This window comes from Aspergillus aculeatinus, assembly GCF_003184765.1.
Source record: "Aspergillus aculeatinus CBS 121060 unplaced genomic scaffold BO66scaffold_63, whole genome shotgun sequence".
Classification (NCBI taxonomy): domain Eukaryota; kingdom Fungi; phylum Ascomycota; class Eurotiomycetes; order Eurotiales; family Aspergillaceae; genus Aspergillus; species Aspergillus aculeatinus.
The window spans coordinates 127,230-150,501 of NW_020291532.1; the positions used below are offsets into that span (position 1 = coordinate 127,230).

Sequence of the window (23,272 nt, forward strand, 5' to 3'; positions counted from 1 at the left end):
ACCTTCACTAAGGGAAGGCCCATAATATCAACTATATATCTTATGTATTCCAACATGCTGTTGCTTAAACGTCGGAGAAAGGGATATTCACTAAACGCTGGAACAGGATCATAAAAGTTTCTATCTAATGACTATCACCTAGAATTGATTCGTAAGTGGGTTTAGTTAACTACTAGGTAAACACCCCGCGTTTCTTCGAGAACAAACCCAATACCTTCTTGAGATGGAATTGACAATTTGTAGGCAAGGACCCAAAAACAGAATCACCCCAATAACAACAACGAGATATGATTCTCCCATCGAATACAAACAGAAATGCCGTATCGTGACTACAATCCCCCATCATCTTCGAATTTCGGCAAGAGCTCCTCCCTAGGATGCAACAGCTGCTCGATATCCGTTACATCCCTGCCATCAACCCCCTCCAACCCCTTCTCAATCCTTTCCCGCACCCAGCCAGGGAAAATCCCCAGCACCTCGGAAATCTCCTCGGGGCTGAGAGCACGGTAGCTGATCACGTTGCGATCGTGACCGAAGTTCCGCCATACTCCGTCCATACCCAGATGATAGAAGCCCAGTGGATTTTTTGGTAAGGCGCGCAGGGTGGTCAATAAGACGGAGTTATTGGCGCAGGCGGGTGCTTCGGCGGTGTTTGGCTGTGTTTCGGGCTGTGGGCTTTTCGAAGTATCAGTGTTGTTGAAGAGGGATTTGAGGATTGAGAGTCTGCATACCATGTCCTTGGCTGCTTCTTCGCATGGTTCTTGCATTGGGAGTTTACCGGGGGTTATTGTTGATGGATTATAACGGACGTCGGAGCATGGGACAGAACTGTCTTTCTGTCTGGGTCAAAAGATGAGGCAATTCTACGCTTTATTTGTGCTCAGAACAGTGAGAATGTATACAGCTGATGTGTTTCTCCCAGGAGGAAGAAGGTATTCTTTACAGTGCACGAAGCCACGCTGATCACAAGGCCCATGTCAAACCTAAGACAGGAATGGTAAAAGCAGAGATACCTGTTTAGTATAGTTGTAGGTCAGACCACTGCAGCTGCCTAACCATCAGCCCCGAATCTGTTAAAGAAGCATGCAATCCGGCAAGGTCCTTTGGTTGAGGGTCGGGTAGACCCGAATAACATGACTCCGATTGGGTATAGTAACCCACTACAGTACCTGGTAGGCTTAGCGAATGGCTTGCTTATTTACTTTCGTTGTCCTATTGGCTTTAGTCTAGCAGGAATGAGACTTGTTTTGACAAAGAAGAGTATATAAGTCACTAGCTTATGTCGCAAGTACGACGAAAGCAGGATTGTCGGACACCTCTTTCCATCCGATGTTCCGCGATGAGTGTTTAAATAAGAATCGAGGGTCTCATTAGCAAGCATCAACGGGCCGACAACAAAGTCCAATTGCGATCTTGAAAAGCTATCAGGACGACTTGTCCTCGAAAGCAGAGTATAAAAAGTCGATGATCGCATACACCCTGCGAGATCACTTGAGTTTACGTCAACTAACCGGGTGCATCCATTTGCCAACGCCTTATATTAATCTAGCCAAAAACAGGTTCTGAGATGCACTGCCGTGCGTAAGGAAGGCACCACGCTTTCTCAATGTTAACCAAATTATCTATGTCTGTCAATCATCTCAGTGCTAGAATGTGCCGTTGTACCATCTCATAATCTGCAGATCCAAAACTCCGGGACACGTTGACGTCAAACCGATTTCCCCCCAGGCTGTCTCACCATGGCCGCCACCTCGAACGGATCGACCAAAGGATCATTCTTGCTCACGAAGCCGAACTTCTGATAAACCGGCTGGCCGTCGGTGCTCGCGTCGATATAAATGTGCGCATTCTCCTCGTCGCCCACCTCGCACCCCCATTCCAGCAACAAGCGTGCCGCGCCCCGTTTCCGGTAGTCGCTATGCGTCGCTAGCATATCAAGATCTGGTGGTCGCGTGAGCACCGTCAGTCCCCTCGGCTCAATAATCCTCAACGAGATACTTCGATTCTCCCGGGGTCAAACGTACAGAAGTTCTTGGGAGCACCTGCGACAGCCGTCGCCCGGTTGGTCTCCAAGTGACCGAGAAATTTATCCATCAAGGCCGGGTCCATCTCGGAATGCCACGCGGGCCACCGTGGTCCGCGCTCTTCGGCGGTCTCCAGCGACCACTTGGCGTACGCGACGATGCGGCCATTCTGCGCTGTGTCCACGACCTTGAGATACTTCGCGTTGGGTTTGTGGAGCATGTCATGGCGGTTGGCTTCGTTCCACCACTGGCGCACCCCGGGGGTGTCCGTCCAGAGAAATAACATGCCGGGTGAGAAGGCATTGTACCACAGATCGGTGATCTCATTCAGATCGTCGATTGTGGCGAACTCGAGTCGCAGAGGCGAGCCATCCTTCTGGGGGACACGAATGGTTCCGGCTGCTGTCATGGTGGTTGAAGAACTGTGAAGAAAAGTGGAGAGAACAGAACAGCTGGCTGGAGGGTGAGGTGAGCAGATAGATAAGTGACTGGTTTAAATGAGGGGTTGAGTCATCGGTCATCGTAAGCTGCAATCGAGACTGACTGACTGACTGACTGAGACTAATTTAATTTTAGTCTCCCCGCCCCCGCCCGCGCGGGCAAGCGTGGGAGGCGTTGGATCCGATCCATATGATCATGGATGCGTCTGCAAGCCTTTAGCGGAGTCGCCCCGCTCTTATACTTCATTCTTCACTTGTACCAACGAGAGGATTTGGTTTCCGACCGGACAAATTTGCCTGCTACGTACCATGGTGTAGTGGTTGGAATTTGGAAGTTTGTTATTTGATGCGTGGCGTTGGCTGTCCTTGGAAATGGCCATTCGCGATCCGTGTAACTGGAGAGAGAACGTGGGTCGGCCCGCAAATTTTGAACGCGACTCTTACAATACTCAAGACCATCCAGGCCACAAGTCATCAACTGACAACTTACGATGTCAGTCAGTGCTTGAGGCTCCGGACCCTGGTCCATCGTAGCTAAGCTAAATTCATCTCGTCTGTTGATTAGTCGATGGAGAAGCCAGCCTCAGCTCGACTGATCGGTCGTCAAATCAGATCCAGCTTTTTCCGAGTGAAGGCATATTTCGATGCTCCTTTGCCACGGTCGCTTTTTACAGAACTCTTCCTCTCCGCTGAATAGCAGGGTCCCAATTGATCATTAATCAGTGCCCATCTACACGAGGCATACGGCAGATGATGCTGTGTGACAAGACAAAACCCACATTTACGGCGAACATAGCCTTCATGAATGCGCCCTTGCTTCTTTCAGGGGGCTATACTGGTCATTCCGACATCACAGAGCCTCTGTCAGACGCTTTCTTCTCTACTTTGCTAGGATGAGATTGTTGCCTGCTTTTTTTGTGTACATGTCGCTCACGCGGCCCGTCATCATTGTCTTGCAGTCACGAGACATTCAACTTGATCCCGTCCTTGATCCCATGCTGTCTTGAACCACGATGAGTCGACAGGACGCTCCCTCGTCCCTATCCCTATCAATCAATTCGACCTTCAGTGAAATGCTGTGGTAAATCAGAGTGTTTGATCCAGGCAGCTGCGTACACATGACTTCTGGATTCGAATACTGGAGGCACCATATTCTTTCCCAACTTGCCCAACAACGACCTACAATCGATGCGTTCGCTTAAAAATGGAATATCGTCATTGAGGTTGTGGCTGAGAGCGGGAAGCATTATGTTGCGACCAAGCCCAGAAACCCAGCACGTTGGGACAAGAAGTGCATTTGACGGATGGCCATCGCGTGGCGCCGGGTGCTTCTGGCGCTACTCCCACATCTGCACAACCACCGCATGCTTTTCAATGCCTCGGAGTGATTCCTTGCACTAAATTGGATCTGCTTAGTGCGATCAAAGAGTTGTGTTGAATGCCCAGGCCCAGACCTATCAGAGCTGTGTTAGTCGGCAGATGGCTGGATTTGATTTGTGCGGAATGGACGAAAATCGTTGATCAGTTCCAGACCTTCCGAGCGCTTGGCAGATTCTCGCCTGATCATGTTAACTTATTTTCTGAGTGTCTGACATGACAATCCGTCGAACTTCTCGTGCGTGCCCGATGCGTGTCTTCCCAGTTCTCTTGCAGCGTGATTTGACCAACCAACAGCCAACAGGAGAGAAAATGACGCACCAAGCGGGATGGGAGATGAAACCTTGAAGTGTGGCGGTGAGCGCGCTACGCGATGTTACCCTGAAGGAAATGGGAGTTATCCATGCATGCTCTGTTATCAGTACGCGATAACTACGTGGATCTGCAGGAGATATGCCAGAGAACCCGGCTGCTGTCATCTTGTCGGTGTGCCTGCCCGAGTTGCATGGCTGGGGAGGGGTGGCTGACTTTGGGCGCCACCACGACCTACCTAGTCGTTGTTGGCGCGAGCGACTCAGTGTTGCAACACCACAAAAACTATACAGAACCGCTCTCATGGCCGACTTGTATTTGAGCGATACTCGTGGCTGCCTGCGACTTGAAATTAGGAATGAAGCCTGGAACCATGGCTCCAGTCAAACCCCACCACCAGTCAGTGCTGTGATGTATCGTCGGTTCGATTCCGACCGCGGGCCGCGATGAGGGATATAACACAACCCAACCGGATCCTGGAATCCAGGCATGAACTAGGCTGCCTATGCGTTCTTTACCAGTGAGGGATATAAACCCTTTTGCCCCGCGCTGGTTCAATCTAAATTTTGTTCGCCCCCAACGAACGATTATCATATACCAGTTGCCTTGTCTACGACATGGGTCGCTTCGCTCCTAGTATACCGGTCCCACTGGGACTTATACACTCTATACGAGGCGGTTCAACTCTGCCCGCGGTATATCCTGCTCATAGTACCCGAATGTACTCGCAGACTCAGAGCGACCAAGTGGCCGCGACTCGTTCCACGATAGCACAACTCCTGCGCCAAATAGACTCCAAACACACCGCCCAACAGTACCTCTCTTACTTCAGCACACCCACCTTCTCATCCCGCCCGTTCGCCGTCATCAAAGTCGGCGGTGCTATCCTAGCTGACCACCTCCCATCTCTTGCGTCCGCGATTGCCTTCCTAAGCCAAATTGGCCTCTACCCGATTCTCGTTCATGGCGCGGGGCCCCAGCTCAGCACGCTGCTCTCTGCCACGGGGATCAAGTCAGAGTTCCATAATGGCATCCGCGTTACCGATGGACGTACCCTGGCACTGGCTCGTACAGCTCTACTCGAGGAGAACTTTAAGCTTGTTCAGGAGCTCGAGAGCATCGGTGTCTCCGCCCGGCCGTTAACCTCGGGTGTTTTTCAAGCTGAGTACCTTGATTCAAGCAAGTACGGTCACGTGGGCCGAGTCAACAAGGTTGCAGACTCGTCTATCCGGGCGGCTCTGCGCGCATCGTGCGTGCCGGTGCTGACCTGCATGGGAGAGACTTCCGATGGCCAGGTTCTCAATGTACATGCGGACCTGGCCGCATCTGCGCTGGCGCGGGTGCTGCGCCCGGAGAAGGTCGTGTACCTTTCCGAGACGGGTGGCTTGGTGAACGGAAGAACCGGAAGAAAAATGGACGTGATCAGCCTGGAGTGGTTGCGGAAGCAGGAGTGGACGCGTTTGGGGATGCGGTGGAGAGTGAGGATGACGGCCGTGCACGATTTGTTGGAGGGAAAGGAAGGGGAAGAGGTAAGGGTGTCAGTAGTACATCCTCGGGGGCTGTTGAAGGAGGTCTTTGCGGGCGAAGGCCATGGAGAAGGGACGGTGATCCGAAGGGCTAAGGCTAGGAAAGAAGTTGCTCCTGGGCCCGTGGCAAGAGGAAGCGAGATGATGGTGGGCCTGGTTGATGGGCAGGCGGGACTGCAGCAGCAGGGTGCTATGGTCTGACCAGGAGACTTGCCCTGGCGGTGTCGATGGGACTTTTCTTATCACAATCTACTTGCAATACATACATTAATCGATTCCAAGGGATGCTCACTCTGGCACCCTGCGAACCCGCACCGGGTCAACCTCGGCCCAGCCCTAAGCTGCAGAGTGCCAACATCCTGAAGAAGTCATCATCTTAAACCATCAAGCAATAGACTAAGCTATCTACCTCCAGCTAGCTTGTTCATTGAAGAATGTCTGTCAACCAGACAAATCCCACCGTGGCGGCAACGCACTGATCCTCAACCGACGCGTGAAGCTTTCGCCCCCTTTGATTGGAGGAAGATGGCCGACGGGATTAATATCGATCCCGTCCAGCAATCCATTGTCTTCAACCACTTCCCCTCCGATCATCCATCACGTTCTCTCTCACATGGCTATAATGGGCTTTTGCTCGCCAACTCCAATGGTGGAGTTGCGCGGCCGACCGACCGTTCTTCCCCACCGTGATAAACTGGTTCTTCAGGGGAGAACTGCCGATCCTGCCGATTCCTACCCATTGCGACCAGCATAAAGGCAGCGCTCCATCCGTCTGCCAAACTCTGCTTCAAGCTGCCAGGAACATTGTTCAGAGTTTGAAGTGGCCAAAGTCAATCTTCTAATTCCTCACTTCAGTTAATCATGTCTCTCCGATCTGCCCTACTTCTCGCCACGAGCCTGTCCATGGTCCAAGCCCGGCCGGCCATCTCCAAGCTCAGTGCACGCGGCACCATCGCCAGCGATGAGATCGTGGGATTTGACCAGACGGTCCCTGACGATGCCACGGGCACATTGTACCTGAACTACCAGCCATACCTTTACGTGGTCAACGGATGTGTACCGTTCCCTGCCGTTGATGCGGAGGGGGATACCAAGTAAGTACAGTACTATACACTAGAACCCCGCATACACCTTCCCCTCAACCTGTCCCTTCCCCGCACTCCATGCCCTTCTTCCTCACTCCTCATCAAAAAACCTTTCCAACTCCCCAAAAGTGCAGGACTCGCCCCCACCGGCGCCTCCGACGGCGACTGCAGCTCCTCGACGGGCCAGATCTACGTGCGCAGCAACGTCTCCTCCACCGGCGACTACACCTACCCGACCGCCCTGCTGTACAGCTGGTACATGCCCAAGGACGAGCCCTCCACCGGCATCGGCCACCGCCACGACTGGGAGGGGGTGATCGTCTGGATCTCCGACCCCACCGTCTACACCGCCGACAACATCCTGGCCGTGTGCCCTTCTGCCCATGGCGGCTGGGACTGCTCCACCGACGGGTACACGCTCGACGGCGTCAAGCCGCTGATTAAGTACGAGAGCATCTGGCCCATCGACCACTCGTGCGGGCTCACGACCACCGTCGGCGGCACCCAGCCGCTGGTCGCCTGGGAGAGTCTGCCCTCGGCTGCTAGCACGGCGCTGTCGGATACGGACTTCGGGAGCGCGATCGTGCCGTTCAAGGACGCGACTTTTGACGAGAATCTGGCAAAGGCTACTTATTGATTTGGTCTTAAGGTAGGAAGGGGGTGGGTAAATGTGAGGTTTGCAGGTGGACATGGCTGTAATGTTTCTGTGGCGAAAGGCTCCTGGTGACTGACTTGCGGTGCTGTACATAAGTGGTATCCTGGTTGAATCGTGGGTTATGCGAATATCAAGGCTACCGGCTAGTACTACTGAGGAACACAACACGAACTATATAGGTCGATGAAAATTTCGATAACTATATAGTCACATATATATTCATGACGGCTGTGTCATTTACTCTTGGTTTTGACAAATCACGATTTGCATGGTTTCTTTGCTTGAACAAGGAAGTCCACAGCTATATTCACCTACCCGACTGATTCACTTTGGGGCACGGTTCACTGCAGTCCATCTTACTCTATCCTTTCTCTTGCGAACAATTAGATCTACTCAATAGCTCTGAAAGGTGAATGGCTCCTACTAATTCAACATCATTCAAGCTTGCCCACCTTCAGCTTATGAGGATCTTCCTTATCCTCCGTCTTCTCTCCTCCTCTCATGAACCTTCTCATCCACTTTCTCAGCCACGTTCTCATCCACCCACCATCTCACCCACCATCTCTCTTTCTCTTCCACTATCCTCCCTATGTATCGCTTCAGCGATATCTTCCCTAGATCCTTATCAATATGTCATGAGCTTTGACCTCCACTGCTTCACAAGAGTCCTTCCATCTCGCAGACTGCGTTCCTCTATTCCAAATCCATTGTCGTCAAACTTCGATCTCAATGGCTATTATCTATCTACAAGCTTGTCCACCTTTGTTCTTAGCAACCTGGTGTACACAAATCAGGCGGACTCACAATCCGCCGAACCGAATATCGCCTTTTTTCGATCCTATTTCACCTGGTATACAATGATATGTCGAGATCTCATCACACGACAGTACCTTTTGACAGTACATGGTCTCTTTGAATCCTTCTAGCCCATGCCAAGATTCACACAATCCATGCTAGAAGTCCCCCGTGATCTTCGAATGCGCGCACTTTTCTGCCAGCTGAATGTTCCAATCCCTTGCTAGACGCCTTCGACAGACACGTTTGCAACAGATTGCGCAGCGGATTTTGCTACAAAAGACAAGCATGCGACGAAGGAACTGAAGATGGATGCGGTTGTGCCTACCGGGTAGCCACTAGGCCTCCTCACAGCTGCCAGTGGGGAGTGGTAAGTTTGCGCAGTCCAGACGCGGTGAGTATATCGATGAGGTGGGGAAAGCATCAAGATCTGCTGTGCTGGAGCTAGAGCGCGGCGAGAGGATATCCTTCACCGGGCCGATACAGCCTGTCGGAGAGGGACAGTTTGATGGTGCAGCTTGCCCAAGCCAGTGCAACCGGAAGTGCGAATGGCAACTCGAATGGCGGCAATCCTGCTCGTGCTCCTGCTCTTCGCACTGCTGCTCTTGTTGGTCGTCGTTTTAACGCCGGTACTGGCCGTCGCGAGACAACCGGAGATGCCGAACGCTTCGCCTGTTGCCAACGGTGAGAGCAGAGGGGGGGGGTTTACGGACACAGGGTGTGGTTTCTTTTCTTCGGATGTTTAATCCCCGTATTTGTCAGAACTGGCCACTCTTTTGGGAGTTTGTGATTTCGTTTTCGAATTCTTGGAGGCCATCAAAAAATTCCTCTGCAGTGATAGATGAGTTTTTCAAGCATGGATCGGCCGCTGTTTGGCAGCTCACAACCTTGTCTTTCATCTCTACGCGATACATCCATCATGGCGCCTCCTCTGGATCGATTACAAGCAGGGAAACCAAAAGGACACGAACAACATATTATGTCATTCGCATATGGCATTTGTTGTTCGATCAAGCTTCCTGAGAGCCAAACAGGAGTTTACCGTCTACCTCTTTCCTCTTCTCATTTTAGAGTCAAACAAAGCAATGACTCTGCAATCTAAACAAGGGCTTGTTCCCTGGAGACATAAGGCTCAAGCACGTCTTTCCTGAGTCGGGTCTCGTGTGAAGCCCTACAAGTCGATCATCCGAGTCCCTGGGACCTCAAGGTTCGAAAAAAGCCCCAGGGTCGGTTCTCTTTGTCAGGATCATTCGAGTCACCTAGATACTATGTTATCAATATCCTGCGCAGCGGAGAGAGGATGACAGGATGTCAAAACCAGCCAAGCCGATGCTAATTGGAAAGGTCCAAGCAGATGATCGCAAGCACAATTCTGTACAATCAAATCACCCGCTCAATGCCAATGCTGCCCCTGGCCGAAGGGGCATATAACTTTTCACACTCGTACCTTAGTCACAGATAATGCGACGCCCAATTCAAGTGTAACGGAGGTTTGATCTCATGAACCGGAGTACTTCCACTACTATCAATGCCAAGTCAACTGTTTGCTCGGTACATCTCCTATTTTTGATGATATCGGTGTCCATTGCAATATGTACCATGCTTCGAAAGGGGTTTACATCATATCGTCATGCCTACCATCCAACGAGCGTCACCGGGTAGAGAGCAGTACATTACCCCAGCGATTGCATCGCATGGCTTCTGTGGTTGATATTGTGCATACCTTTAGGAAAACCCCCGAAGAGGTCTGAGAGGGACTCCACGCCGATCTCAGATGCAAGGCTACACTAGTCCAGGTACGAGGAATGACCACAGCGGCGGGCGAGAACCTGCGCTCAGCACGGCACAGAACTGGCTGGCAACAGTGCAGCGCTTTGCAAGTATGCTTCCGACTTGAACTATCGCTTAATCAGGACTACAAGCATAAAGGCCCATCATTACAACAGAGAATAGCGAGAAGGCGAACCTATACCATGCAAAGTCGACCTTTCAAGATTAAACCAGAAGGGAAAACTAAAAATATGGAGAAATCCGCCACGGGTCACGGAGAGCACTAGCCTTTTGGCCTGCTCGGAAAGAGTGCGAGATCCGTCCGCTATCCAGCAGGGTTTGACGCGGACGGCCTCATACGGCGGTCTAGAATGCCTGTAGGGTTCACGACCGTCCATTATGCCCACGGTGCCGCGGCCTTGGAGCTGCAGAAGTTAGAATTGAGGACAACCCTGTCGTTGCGAAGGCAGACTGCTGCAACACCGTGGAGAGAGTTATTAACTTCCCACCTGCGAGCAGGAAATGGTGATCTGACTTACGGTGATTGAGTCCTTGGCCGGCAGCGAGGACTCCGTGGCCCTCGCCACCCGCGCCCTCCCCTCCGCCGCCCTCCCCTCGCACCTCTGGCACGACCTGGCCAGTACGGCCAGCATTGAAGCCGTGCAGTTGTCAGCACAGGCATCCGTGCTTGCTGTCATCGGCTTGACGAAGACGTCATGAAGAGGGGACACTTCGCCTGGGAGCCGAACATTTGCCATCTGGGATCTGTGGATCCGTGTTAAGGTCAGCGACGTGAACTAAAACCACCAGGCGGCTAGACATTGACATTGACTTATACACAACATTCTGGGTCCTATTCCTTAGCCCATAATGGTGCACAATCCGGAAGCACTTGGAAAGCGAGCAAATGCTCCGTGTTCGGTGAGCTGTGGAAAGGATGCTCGATGATCCGTGACTCAAAAAAAGAGCAATCGTCACCCGAATAAAAGCCTCTTCATCTATAAGAATCTAGATGAGGTTGGCCCTGTCAAGGGGCTTTAAGCGCACCACACATCACAAAGCCATTGGGCTTCAATAAGACACGGCTCTTGACTTCCGCGCATACTGCGAAAGGCGGATTTCGAGTGCACACAACTTGCTTGTCAGAAACCAACCTGACCGCTCTTACCTGGCTCTTCATGGACTATTGTGGAAATTGGACAATCTCGCCGAGATGACTTAGGGTGGATGGATCCCACCCCTTATCTTTTAAACGGTAAACAGACCTGGATCAAGAGCTGTCGACAGGGTCTGTTTTTGAGACCAACGAGAATAAATGTCTTTGCCCTCGGGATGTTTCAGTCTTGCCAGTCCATCCTTTATGCACTAGTGCGATCATTCACCTGGGAAACCTGGAATTGCTTCCAAAATCTCCCAGCAATACGGTGTGCAACCGTCACTGGGTACACGCACGAAGGTCAAATCAATATAATTTGATTGATCATAGCTACGTGTGATCTCATTGACAAATCGGGACCATACTCTTATATTCAGAAAAAGCAACTCGCCGCAATAAGTGGAGCCGCCGATGTCGAAGATGAAGAGCTGGATGACACTGATGATGATGATAAGGAAATTCCCGTCCAGCGCTCTACTTATAGCCCTTCCAACCGAACGCCTCATAGCCGCGGAAGAGAAAACCAACCGCCTCGCCGCCCGTCTCGTCCGTCTTCAAAAGTCCGTGAGAATGCCACCCTCAACCTCCCACACTACCGCTCATCCTTGCGGTGAGAAAATGCATATTTGGAACAGGCTTTGTCATCTTATTCACTCCAGTGCTCCAACAGCATCCATGCTAGAAAGCAAGAGAAGTCTCTGCCTATTTAGCGGGCGATGCTGCTCTCGGCGAAGGGTTAGGGCGCACAACTGCAAACAGCCCGGTCGAGGCTGCAACATCAGATACGAAGGAACCCATCCGAAGAACGGTTGTCGAGGCAGCGAGATGGTTATCTTTACACCTTATACTGCGCAGAGAAATTCAAATCGCACGGCGCCTTTCCGTTGGCGAGAGCATCTACCTGCGAGCAGTCAACCAAAGGTTGAGATTATCGACTCCATGCAAGATGGCGAAGCTACGGTCACCACTGGGAGTATCACAAGCTCTCACGATTAGATATGCGCTGATTAGGGCTTTTGGACGATCATTGATGTAACGTGCGCAGTGTCGGATCGTCTTTTTGATCCAATCGACTCTCGTGTCCGATGGGAGACACCTGAGAGGTAAAACTAAGCCTCCTTTAGTGCGCACACTCCTTCTGCTTGCTAGCTCTTCGTCTTAGGGAATGGCGTTCTCGATCATCTCTCCGAGATGAGTGGTTCCAATAAAGTGTCTGAGGTATGCTTGGCGCGCAGCTGAGGGACCATACGTGAATCAAGGCCGTAGCCTGCTTCGAATGGCCAACGTTCTGTGATTTCATAGTCAATGATGGTCGCACGTACAAGAGGTGACTGGATCATGCGGACAATGTAGCTGAAGGCCCCTCGCTTCCTGTTCCCTGAGCCATCTAGCAACTGGCTGACACTTGGTACAGGTCGAACGCACGTGGAAACAAGATTCAGCGAAGAAGAGTGGAACCCCGGGGCAAAGTCGATTGGTCACTATACTACGGGCTCGCGACTACGTATGGAAGCGCCGTGCTGTGATCGAAGAACGGAAGACAGCATCATGGCTTGGTTGAACATGGTTGTAATCATGATCCCGGCACCCTAAAGACCGTGCAGCTCCGTATCATGGTCATGCGAGCATCTCCGCCCGTAGATGCAGGAAGTGCTAGTCACAGTAGCTCTAGCGGGGATGTTGCAGACAGATGAAACAATTTGTTTCAGCTGAACTGTTGGACCGTAGTGATGAGGGTCAGGCGAAGGAGCAGCGAGGTGCTTCCCATGTTGCAGACGCTTCTGCTGCATCCCTGGAGATGCCATATCCGTAGGCAACTGCCGAAACAGAGGGAGCTTCTCAACCGGATGGAACATTTGGTCACTCAGAACGCGACCTTTTTTCCAATCTCGGGGGTGGATACCGCGACAGCTACACGGGATTCCTTGATCCATACACTCACACGTCGAGGGGAGACATCAAGCAGCGCTTGGCGCAAACCCCCCTCACTCCCTGTACTAGCCAAGAGTTGTTCAAATCTCCGTTGCCCAACAAAGAGTTGGAATTGAAAAGAGCGTCCAGCGCTGTCGCGGAAGCGTCCGACACCCCTCTGCCGCCTGCTGCGACCCCCTTGGAGGTTGCGGAGTGGAAGCTTGCTCAGGAGAGGTCGCGCCACTATGTCAATGAAGAGAACTTGTTGCGAACCATTTGATCTCAACGAGAGACAAATACTCAGCTTGAGAATGTTCTTCGTCGCGTTGCGCAAATCTTTGAATTTTCTGACCCCACCATTCCAACCACTTCGACAGCCCCTGAACAGAAGACGAGAGCGTGTCTGGCCCCATATCTTGTTATTCAACAGCCTGCTCAACCTCCCGCAGCCGCTGACGAACGTGTCTTGGTCGGGCAGAATGGCGAAACGCAAGGGGAGGATGCCTGCGCGCCCAGCACCCAGCACCGTCGGTACTTCTCTTCACAATCAGAGAGATGATTAAATCGGTGCTCCAATTCCAGAATATCCATGATGGCTGCTGCAATAATTTGAGCATGGACAATACAGGTTCCAACATGCGCTTCAACATTAGTCTCAAAATTATCATACGCGCCGTGTAACCGCATCTTTACATGGTGCGGTTCCAGTTCTGCCACAAAATCGACCGTGGAAACGACACCCGAGATTTGAGCAAGCCCGAGCATACTGTTCCGCAAAGAAGGGCCAGAGTTAAACTGCGCTTTCATGTTATATGGTCTTGCTGGGTCAAATTCTATCTCCTGTAGCGTTGCTTGATCCTCCAGCCTTCCCAACATGGGACTCAAAGGACATTCTCTACGTACCAATGAGACTTGTCGGCCGAATCTATGACGCGCTGTATTACACAGACTGATCAAGAAGACTCTGATAACTGTCATCAAGTTATCAAAGGGCCAGAACAACACCCGCCGCCCGCCGAGGCCTTTGATACTATGAAAGCCTGGACAGTCGAAAGCAGAACCAACTAGCATTCGATGTAATCCGAAGACCAGCACGAAATATCCACTGAGAAGGTGGGCGACGTTCAAGGGGAAGGTCCAGTGGCTCACGAAGGCGTCCGGGGCCGGAATTTGGGCAAAGCGGCATGGCGAGGGGTGGCAGAGTTACAGTACATGCTCGAATCAGTGCCACAGAAACTGAGTATATGCAGAAGGTCAAACAGCATATCGCACAGTTCTAAGCATTCTGACGGCGGCGCTTGGCCTTTAGCGCTGCATGTGTACTATGGAGAAACACGAAGCCGGAAGGATATCAGACAGATTGATGGTAAGCTGACAGCTGACCATGAAATCTTTGCTGAACAAGGGTGACATCCAACAGCTGTGTTGAGCAGTTACAACACATTTGAGAGTCGCCATGGTGTTTCAGGAGTCAAAGCCTGGTATATGCACAAATACAAAAGCAAGTTTAAGGGTGGAGAAAATTGCCCAAAGGACTATCCCAACAACACTGGAGGTTGTTTCGGCCTCATTATTCTGGATGAGGCCCATAACCTGCGCAATAAGACGTCGGGAATATCCCAGGCTGTGTGGTGGGCCAGAGGCGACTTTAATCTTCTACTTACTACGACGCCGGTTGCTCGCTCAGTGCCCACCGGTAGCCTTAGCTAGTTCTCGCAGATACGTGAGCCGGAGATAGTCAGAATCCAAGCATCTTTCGCATCTCTCAGAGGCGTCATCATATTCTATTGCACCCCCGCCACATTTGCCTGAAACGGCGGGTGCCGACCAAAAGACAACGGCCTGGCTGGAACACATGCAGCGTCAGAGCGAAAAGGACCGTGAAGTACGCCCATCACCGAAGCCCCTTACCAAGAATTGAACCACTATTCCACCACCACCGTCAGACTCGGAGAACATACGTGAGAGAGTACACAGAGCTCCAGAACGTCCAGAGTCTGAGCCTACCAGCGAGCCTTCACCATCGACTAGTACACGAGACCCTGAAAGCCCTATGGCTCCGCCACACAAGCGCAAATCAGTCCAATCTAGGGAAGCCTTCTTGAACATGTTCAAGGGCAAGACCGTCGACGAGGATCCTTGGATAGTTCCTCATAGAACACATAGACAATCAATCTTAATTCGCACCCTACAAAGAGCGTTGCATTCTAGGCGCAATAGACTCGGAAGAGAACTACTTGCTGTATCAGACCTTATGGCAAGAAACGTCAAGACCTTCTGGACTTTACTGGTAGTTTCTTCCTCCCATGGTAGGTGCTCACAGAATCGTAGGCCGGTGACGTGGCATCGTCAGACCAATGAATACTTGGCTCAAAGTCCTCCTGACTCTCGATGTGCAAACGCTGGTGGCGTTTGATAGGGGGGCAGCGGGCCTACTGAGAAACGGGCTGGTCGTTTGCACAAGGCGGGAGAAAACGGCTAGATACACCTAGCAGGCTGTACATGATACATCTAGCAGCAGAGCAGTATGACCTCTGCAAATAAAGCTACAGCGTGCCAGTCAATGCCACCATTGTTACCCCATCCCAGAAACAGCGACTTTTTATTTAGATCCTGACAGCACGAATCCCCCAGCCCCAACCACCAAATTGGAACCTCTCGTTACCATCCATGAAGACAGGCTCGGCATCAGCAATCACACCATGAGTGAAGGCTCGCCCAATTTTAGATATGCGCATCCCGAGCTATACTGGCCCGTGGACCTGCCCCACCTGCGCGGAATGGCGCAGCCATACAACAAGCAGGAGATCGCCAGGGCGCGGCAATACATCATCGCTGCCCTAGCCTCCCGCGGGATTCCGTATCGGTTCGAGGTGAACGACAAATGGTCCCGAGCCGTCTGGCTCCGGATGGAGTGTAGTCGGGGCGAGTTGCTCGCTGCGGTATCTGCCCTTCCCAGGTAAGAAAACTCTCCTTATTCTCCGAAGTGTCAAACTTCCCAAAAGGGACATGATAGCTTTCCTTTCCGGAGGAACCACAACATATCAATACCTTGAATCATGTTGCCCTACCACCCGCAAGACTAACCAGGAAAATGCACCAGCGTCATCCGCCCCGGCACCACCGACCAAGATGACCCCAACCCTTTCCGCGCAGACCTCTTCGTGATCATCTCCACGGACCAGCGACTGGTGGAGATCCACTGCCACTGCGAAAGCATGGCGTGGTCTGATGAGCTCAGCCCCTTCCAGCGGGAGCTGTGGCTCGATGTCACGAGGTTCGGGGACGAAGTCGCGCAGTGGGATCTGCGAGGCCCTTTTCCCACAGCCTTGTTGGACCGGTATGAGAGGCTGGTCCGGTACGCGGAGATCCGGGCGAACGAGGTGCACGCGGTGCGTACGCGGCTGGACCGCCGGGGGACGATGGCCCTGGTGGACGTGTACGAGGTTTTCCACCCGGTGCGGACTCACGAGGATTGGAACCGCGTGCAGAGGCTGAGGCATACCTATGGGGCGTGGAGGGAGGAGCAGTTGTATCATTCGAGGTTTTGCTGAGTGGGAACAGGGTTGGCGGAGGGATCCTGGGTGAGGTTGTAGGGCTTGGTGGGTGGTTCGGCTTGCGGGATATGGGATATGATATCGAGATATGGCATGTAACGCTCCCTAGTATCCTCGCCTTCGTACATCGTGCTCTTGGCCTCTAGATTCTCATTGCAGACTGACAGTAAAGAACTCATCCCCTAGATGCAACAAAGAATGTCATGTGATGTGACATCAACCACCTGCTCTGTGGCCTAGGGCCGTACCGCCCTAGCGTTTCCAAGAAAGTCTAGCCCCGCTACGGCGAGAATGGAAGCCGTCCACTTGTATACCAGTTATGCGGCAGCTGCTGAGGGTGATCTTCTCGAAGATGTCTTGACCTTGTGGTATCAGCGTTTGGGAACGTTGAGACGGTCGAGGTGGGCATTTTGTTTGAATGGATCAGCGCTAATCACGCGGAGATCGGTTACTATGGTGGGAGTGCTGAATTGCAATGAAGGCGTGCCTACTTTCTTACATAAGAATGTAGGGCAGTAGAAGCGAATAGAACTATGTTGGTTGATGGCTTTATCGGTGATGGCTGTTTTTGCATGTCCTGGATGTACTATACAGTCCGGGTGCTAACTAACTTACGTACCCTGTTACGTATTTGGTAAACGAGCCGGCCACCGGCCGGCTTGGCATACTGCATATATCAGAATTCTGATTTATATTAGCCACCAATTCGAATATTTATATAGCCGTATAAAGGCCCGAAATTAAAGTGTCCTTGGTAGAACATCTCGTAGATATATATCTCAGGATCTTATAAGTGCTGGCTGCTTTTTCTGCAATCTGGATATTCGCAAAAGTCTTGTAGCCTTTCTGAAAACAAAGCCTATTGAGGCTGTTTATCAGAGCGTGTTTCTTTGCAAAAAAAACAATTTTCCTTAAGTATTCTTAAAGAGTTGAACCCGGTACAGCTAAAACCGACGCAGCTTTAAATTAGAAGGAATTTGGCCTTTTAAGATAGACTTAATTCAAGATATAGTCTGTCTTTTTGTTGATCAACTTGTTGTATAATTTAGGCATTTTTGGTGGAGAAATTGAAGGTTGAATATACGCAGTCTCTTGGATGTGGTGGTGGTTGATGGGGTGGCCGGTTCGCTTACATGGCCGGCTCGTTGACATGACCGGTTGGTTTGCCAAATACATTATATATCTCGATAACGTATAATACAAGTACCGTTCAAACTCAGCTAATAGCCATATAGACAGCCTGAGATTCTGGTTATAACTTTTACCCCCGAAGAACATGGTTAATGTCATGTTGATTCTTTCCCCGTGATGGCGTGATGTTCCTGCTTACTGAGAAGCTTAACCCTTAGGGGTGGCGATTATCAATCGCCCCCGCGCTTGATTATCACGCCTAATCCGGGGTCCGACTGGAGATAAGTGCTGGAATTAAGTCCGAGAGTCCGAATAGTGTAGAGTTCGATACATAGCCACTGCTCTATACATGGCATATAAGAATCAGTCATTGCACGACACTCCCGCGGCATATCAATCCAACCAAGCATCACAATCCTACACCAACACCCTCAACCTTCAACAATCCCACAGTACCCAAATCCACCCCCAACAAACACAATGTCGCAACCCGGATCCCAAACCGGAACCCAAACCGCCCTCCTCGCCACCGCAATCGGCCAACCCCTCACCAAAGCCACGCGGCCCATCCCCCACCCCAACGCCAACCAAGTCCAGATCAAAGTCAGCGTGGCCGGGCTCAACCCCCACGACGCCAAATCCCGGGACCACGGGCTCTTCATCCAAGACGCCCTGCCGGCCGTGCTGGCGGCCGACGTCGTCGGCGTCGTGACGCAGCTCGGCCCCGGGGTCACCCGCTTCCAGCCGGGCGACCACGTCGTCGGCCAGGCCGCGCTGGTCCTCCCGCACGGCCACCCCGCCAACCTCCGCTTCTCCGAGTCCAACAACGACACCCAGGGGCTGCAGGAGTACGCCTTGCTGGACGAGCGGTACGCGGCCCCGGTGCCTGCGGGATTCCCGGACGCGCAGCTGGCCACCGTCCCCACGAATCTTGTGACGGCCGCCGTGGCGCTGTTCGATGCGTCGGGGCTGGGGATTCCGTCGCCTTGGTGGGACGAGGACTCGGCTGCGGCGGCGGGGAGCTTTGATTATGCAGGGACGTCACTGCTGATTCTGGGTGGGGGGTCGAATACGGGGAGGTTTGCGGTTCAGCTTGCGGCGCTGGCGCGGATCGGGCGCATTGTGGTGGTGGCGGGGGCTCGGAGTGCGGAGGAGGCCACGCGGTTGGGCGCGACGCATGTTGTGGATCGCACGGGGAAGTCGGGACTGGAGATTGCGGCGGAGGTGCGTGCCATCGTCGGCGATGGGTTGCTCTATGCGCTGGATACGATCAATCCGCCTGAGAGTCAGTGGATCGGGGTCGAGGCGTTGTCGAATTCCAAGACTGGGAAACTGGCAAGGCTGATTCCGAGGGGGGTGGTTGATGAGTCCAAACTGTCGACGAAGAAGGGGGCGGGCTTTGAGACGGTTAATGTTATGGGGGTGTCGACGGCTAGACCGGCGACTGCGGGGCCCTTGTGGAATAGGGTGGCCGGCTGGGTGGCGGAGGGGAAGATCAAGCCTACCGCGTATCAGGTGCTTCGGGGGCTGGATGTGGATGCGGTCAATAAGGTGCTGGATGGGTATTCCAGCGGCGCGGAGACGGGGCATTGGCAGGTGCATCTGTAAATGCGAGCGAATGATGGAGTTGGGGTGGTGGGTTCTATGCGAGATGTACTGCAGCTTTGGTCTTTGTCGGGTTGATTGACTTTCGATTTCTTATGAATGTGCTGAGAATATTGGTAATGGAAGGATGATTCGCAACCCGAAATAGGAAGTAACTGTTTAGCGTACTTAATGGTTGATTTGTATCGGGATACGAAACTTGGTATCCTTCCATTTGGATGTGAGGTATGTAGTTAGCCCTAACGACTTGAACCCGATCAATCTGCACAAATATTCCTACAATTGCCTTTGCGTGGAGCATGCTCACTTCTCCACCCAGAGATGGTAACCGTGCACAGTACATCAGCTATGATCCATGTCTATAATTGCCTTTGTGTCATTAGAACTCTCTTCAAAATGAAATCCCAGACCACTAGTAGCAGCGCATACTATGCTACAAATCTGCTGGAGCCGTCAGCAACCCTCTTGCCAAGAAATGTGTCTCAGGCAGCATCGACGGCCAGGCTACCATGCGCGAGGGCGGTTGCGTTGCCTGTTGCTGCTGCCTGCGCTGCCCTGGTACTTTGTCACACGCCGAATGCAGAGTGGATGTGCCAGAGAAGTGCATCCGCGGACCGGGAGCCAAGCAGCGTCTCGTATTGCCCCGCCACTGATGCAAACACCGATCGAGCGGGGATGACAGACAACCTTAATTATACGGCGTCTCCCATCCAACATCATCACCGTTGACCTGTCCCACTCCAACACTTTATTATTGCATAATACCTCAATCCCCCCCTTCTCACAATCGACAATCAAAGCCATGGCAATCGACCACACAAGCCTCTACGTCCCCGAAGCCCAATTCCAGGCCTGCCTGGCCTTCTACCTGGCCGCCCTCAAGCCACTGGGCTACGAGGTCCGCTACCAATTCGGCGAGCTCATCGTGGGGCTCGGCTCGGTTCACGACGACATCGGCAGCTACCGCAAAGCCGACTTCTGGGTCTTAGGGTCCCAGACCGTCTCCGAGCGTGCGGCGCATATTGCATTCACTTGTCACGGTATAGCCTCCCGCGTCTTCGTTGCCGGTAAAGAAAGGGGGGGGTTAGGTGTGCTAATGAGTCGTGTATGGACAGACCACGCGACCGTGGACGCGTTCCACGCCGCCGGAGTCCAGGCCGGGGGCACGGACAACGGCGCCCCCGGATTGCGGCCGGATTACCATGCCACGTACTATGGGGCTTTCGTGTTGGATCCCGCGGGGAATAACATCGAGGCGGTGGATCATGGACTTCGCTGAGTGGAATCCCCTGGAGGGGATGGCGGTTGGTGGGGATGCCGCTTTACTGGGTGTATGGTGTTGGATGTCTATTTTACCTTGCTATTACTCAATTGATTTGCTATTTCAAGTTGCTTCTATGTCTCGCAGCCTCAGAATGCGACATGGGACATGTCGATGCAAGGGGGAGGGTTCGCGCTTTAGCTGCCGGTGCTTCTCTCCAGTCGTCGCGAGCTAACCATGTCAGAGTCGATGAATTGGTGCAGTTAGCATCGGCACTCTGGCATCAGGCTATGCTAGAGTAAGGGTCTTTGGCAAGCCACATGCCCGGTACCCAATGCCCGTAAAATCATTCCAAGACAAGCAGAATCGGGGTAGTGCGTTATATAATAGTGAATACTTAGCCGTCTGAAAGTTATCCGCTAGGTTTTACCTGAAACTTGAAAGATGGATATTGAGTAGCAGTGGTGTATACACTTCCAACAGGTGCTCGGCAGTAGTTGTTTGTAGGTAGTATTACATCTATACGAGGGACAGTAGTATTCCGTTAAGAGTTTCCCCGTCAGCAAAAGCTCTAGCGGTTAGGGTAGCCAGACCCATCCTGCTTATCTGCTGTTATCTGCTGCTGAGGGTACATATTACAGTTGCTGTCCATGTTGCTGACCATGTTGCCGTCCATGTACAGTGGAGCTTGGTTCAGAAGTGCCGCGCCAAATCTTCGAAACAGTCGAATGCCTGCCTGCCGGTGCTTGGTGGCCCGTTCTCATATTGAGACCTTTACTAGAATTGCGAAGACGCTATTGCTGCCGCGTGAGGTATCCTCTTGTTTCCTATGTTATTGCCTTGAGGTGTTGTATTTGCTTCTAGCTTGTATGAAGGGCAGTATGCTGCAGCAGTTGACCACTTGAATTTCTTTCTGCTGAGGGCGCCGCTGTTCGGTGGATGGATTTTTGGAGCATGTGCGATGGTGGCTTGGAGGATGTTGAATCCGAGTGACTGTAGAACACGAGACCAGTGGTCAATTCATCACATCTGATTGGGCCTCAAATCGAACACAATCCCACAGGCCAAAAGAGGGTAAAATGTGCAAAAGAAAAAAAAAGTAAAGCCCAACGCGGGGGTTGAACCCGCAACCTTGAGATTAAGAGTCTCACGCTCTGCCGATTGAGCTAGCCGGGCTGACTTGTTGAAATGCTTTGGTAACATAGCCTAATGAACAAGAAAATGATGCTGCAGAACAAAACTTCTCCTTTCCGGTTCCCTTCGCTCCCGGGCCTTAGTTAGACAATTGTGATCTCAGGAGGATGATGGTTCCTGCTGCATTGCTGCGTTACAAGGATGCTGAGAACAACTCTCGGAAACGTGCTTATATAAGCTCATCGCTTGCTGGATAACAGGTAGTAAGTGATGGTCATCACACAATAGAAAGGTGTGGTGGATCAACATGGTATAGGATATATATAGGAATTTTCACATCACAAGTTCGCTACCCAAATCCTCACTTAGAATAATTCCTTATGCTCACGAAGTTTTTATGCATGGTCTCCCACTCAGCCCAAGCACTGTAGATCTTATTTACATTCTAGATTTAGGAGCTCGATACATATCCAATGGTAGAAGCCAAGAGTCTACCTCGAACCACCCCCCAACTCCGCCAAACACCTCAACCTCGCCTTCTCCAAGCACAGACCCGCTAATTCCCGCACCGAGGGGACTATTCATAGTCTCAAACAGACTCAGTGGCGCGTTCTTATTTTGGAACCGGTGCTGGCGAATCCAAGGGTGGTCGTCAGCGCGCAGCAAGACGCGCCACTGCGGCTCCAGATCATTGCCTTCGGCCAGATGAAGGCCGATCAGGGCATGCCGGGGAGCCTGGGGTCGGAGGACGTTTTCAGCAACTCGCGACTTGCGCCCGAACCGCTTTGAGTGGTCCCAGGAGTAGGGCGGGAGGTCTGGAAGGGTGTCCGGCAGATTCGCCATCGAAGGCGCTCTGTGGTTCACGGCACCAACATCGATTGGCACTCCTCGGGAGAATAAAGAAACAGCAAGATCGTGCACCGTTTCCTAGGCGTCTTGCCGGCGACGGAGCGTAGGGAAGTACTCGACCTTGCTGCCATCACTCAAACTTTGAAGGATATCCTTGACCGGCCCCTCAAGAGTTGCAGAAGGACCGACCTCAATTAGGCAACTTATCTGTGGTTGGGAGGTGCCCTCACTTAGCAGCGAAAAGAGCCCGTCCGAAAATTTTCGTCGGCGAGACAAAGCTTTCGAGCCAGTACTGGTACTGCAACTCTAAGCCATCCGGTCTACAGCTGCGCGTCGAGGAATAAAATGCCGTGGTGGACTCCGAGGGCTTGAGATTGGTGATCCGACGCTCATACTCGGAAGCGACGAGTTCCATCTGAAACCCAGCGGTCAACGGCTCCGCCTCAGCAATATGTTTAGAGCACACGGGGCCACCAACTTAATTTTTGCCGTCCAACTATCTCAGACTCATCTCTACCCATGCATGATATCATGGCGAGTGATGCTATTGCACCCCAGGAAACAACGGCCCCCCTTAAGAAAAAGCTACAAATGATCCAACAGCTGCAGATACCGCACACACGGCCACGCCGCCGACCCCTCGATAGCGCGCAGCTCCGCCGCCAGTGCCTCGTTCCGCACCAA

The 23,272-nt window shown here is 52.2% G+C and overlaps 9 protein-coding genes and 1 non-coding gene across 10 annotated transcripts; 5 read left to right on the forward strand and 5 right to left on the reverse strand.

Moving 5' to 3' along the window:
• Window positions 1–101: 101 nt before the first annotated feature.
• On the reverse strand, window positions 102–932 carry BO66DRAFT_395435 (uncharacterized protein). Its single transcript, XM_025648215.1, has 2 exons — window positions 732–932; window positions 102–675 (listed from the first exon to the last, which is right to left on the reverse strand). The coding sequence occupies exon 2, from the start codon at window positions 555–557 to the stop codon at window positions 330–332; it is 228 nt and encodes a 75-aa protein (XP_025499309.1). The 5' UTR covers window positions 558–675; window positions 732–932; the 3' UTR covers window positions 102–329.
• A 491-nt stretch (window positions 933–1,423) lies between these two features.
• On the reverse strand, window positions 1,424–2,840 carry BO66DRAFT_358963 (acyl-CoA N-acyltransferase). Its single transcript, XM_025644957.1, has 3 exons — window positions 2,587–2,840; window positions 2,025–2,546; window positions 1,424–1,941 (listed from the first exon to the last, which is right to left on the reverse strand). Exons 2-3 carry the CDS (start codon window positions 2,431–2,433, stop codon window positions 1,709–1,711), a joined length of 642 nt encoding a protein of 213 aa, XP_025499310.1. The 5' UTR covers window positions 2,434–2,546; window positions 2,587–2,840; the 3' UTR covers window positions 1,424–1,708.
• Window positions 2,841–3,948: 1,108 nt separating this feature from the next.
• On the reverse strand, window positions 3,949–4,614 carry BO66DRAFT_211039 (uncharacterized protein). The gene has a single exon (XM_025642591.1). It carries the CDS (start codon window positions 4,456–4,458, stop codon window positions 4,033–4,035), a length of 426 nt encoding a protein of 141 aa, XP_025499311.1. The 5' UTR covers window positions 4,459–4,614; the 3' UTR covers window positions 3,949–4,032.
• BO66DRAFT_211059 (acetylglutamate kinase) lies at window positions 4,615–6,042 on the forward strand. The gene has a single exon (XM_025642593.1). It carries the CDS (start codon window positions 4,771–4,773, stop codon window positions 5,878–5,880), a length of 1,110 nt encoding a protein of 369 aa, XP_025499312.1. The 5' UTR covers window positions 4,615–4,770; the 3' UTR covers window positions 5,881–6,042.
• A 422-nt stretch (window positions 6,043–6,464) lies between these two features.
• Window positions 6,465–7,681, forward strand: BO66DRAFT_211052 (NPP1 family protein). Its single transcript, XM_025642592.1, has 2 exons — window positions 6,465–6,773; window positions 6,894–7,681. Exons 1-2 carry the CDS (start codon window positions 6,541–6,543, stop codon window positions 7,399–7,401), a joined length of 741 nt encoding a protein of 246 aa, XP_025499313.1. The 5' UTR covers window positions 6,465–6,540; the 3' UTR covers window positions 7,402–7,681.
• An 8,072-nt stretch (window positions 7,682–15,753) lies between these two features.
• On the forward strand, window positions 15,754–16,605 carry BO66DRAFT_405516 (uncharacterized protein; the record flags this gene model as incomplete). Its single annotated transcript, XM_025648976.1, has 2 exons — window positions 15,754–16,010; window positions 16,155–16,605. 2 exons carry the CDS (start codon window positions 15,754–15,756, stop codon window positions 16,603–16,605), a joined length of 708 nt encoding a protein of 235 aa, XP_025499314.1.
• Window positions 16,606–18,104: 1,499 nt separating this feature from the next.
• BO66DRAFT_431985 (zinc-binding alcohol dehydrogenase family protein) lies at window positions 18,105–19,347 on the forward strand (the record flags this gene model as incomplete). The annotated part of the gene is made up of 1 exon (XM_025650613.1): window positions 18,105–19,347. Exon 1 carries the CDS (start codon window positions 18,220–18,222, stop codon window positions 19,345–19,347), a length of 1,128 nt encoding a protein of 375 aa, XP_025499315.1. The 5' UTR covers window positions 18,105–18,219.
• Window positions 19,348–20,146: 799 nt separating this feature from the next.
• Window positions 20,147–20,988, forward strand: BO66DRAFT_358968 (VOC family protein; the record flags this gene model as incomplete). Its single annotated transcript, XM_025644958.1, has 2 exons — window positions 20,147–20,384; window positions 20,460–20,988. 2 exons carry the CDS (start codon window positions 20,147–20,149, stop codon window positions 20,621–20,623), a joined length of 402 nt encoding a protein of 133 aa, XP_025499316.1. The 3' UTR covers window positions 20,624–20,988.
• A 720-nt stretch (window positions 20,989–21,708) lies between these two features.
• Window positions 21,709–21,781, reverse strand: BO66DRAFT_t294. Its single transcript has one exon. It is a non-coding gene; the product is annotated as a tRNA-Lys (tRNA).
• A 396-nt stretch (window positions 21,782–22,177) lies between these two features.
• BO66DRAFT_443033 (uncharacterized protein) lies at window positions 22,178–22,582 on the reverse strand (the record flags this gene model as incomplete). The annotated part of the gene is made up of 1 exon (XM_025651480.1): window positions 22,178–22,582. One exon carries the CDS (start codon window positions 22,580–22,582, stop codon window positions 22,178–22,180), a length of 405 nt encoding a protein of 134 aa, XP_025499317.1.
• Between the last annotated feature and the right edge of the window lie 690 nt (window positions 22,583–23,272).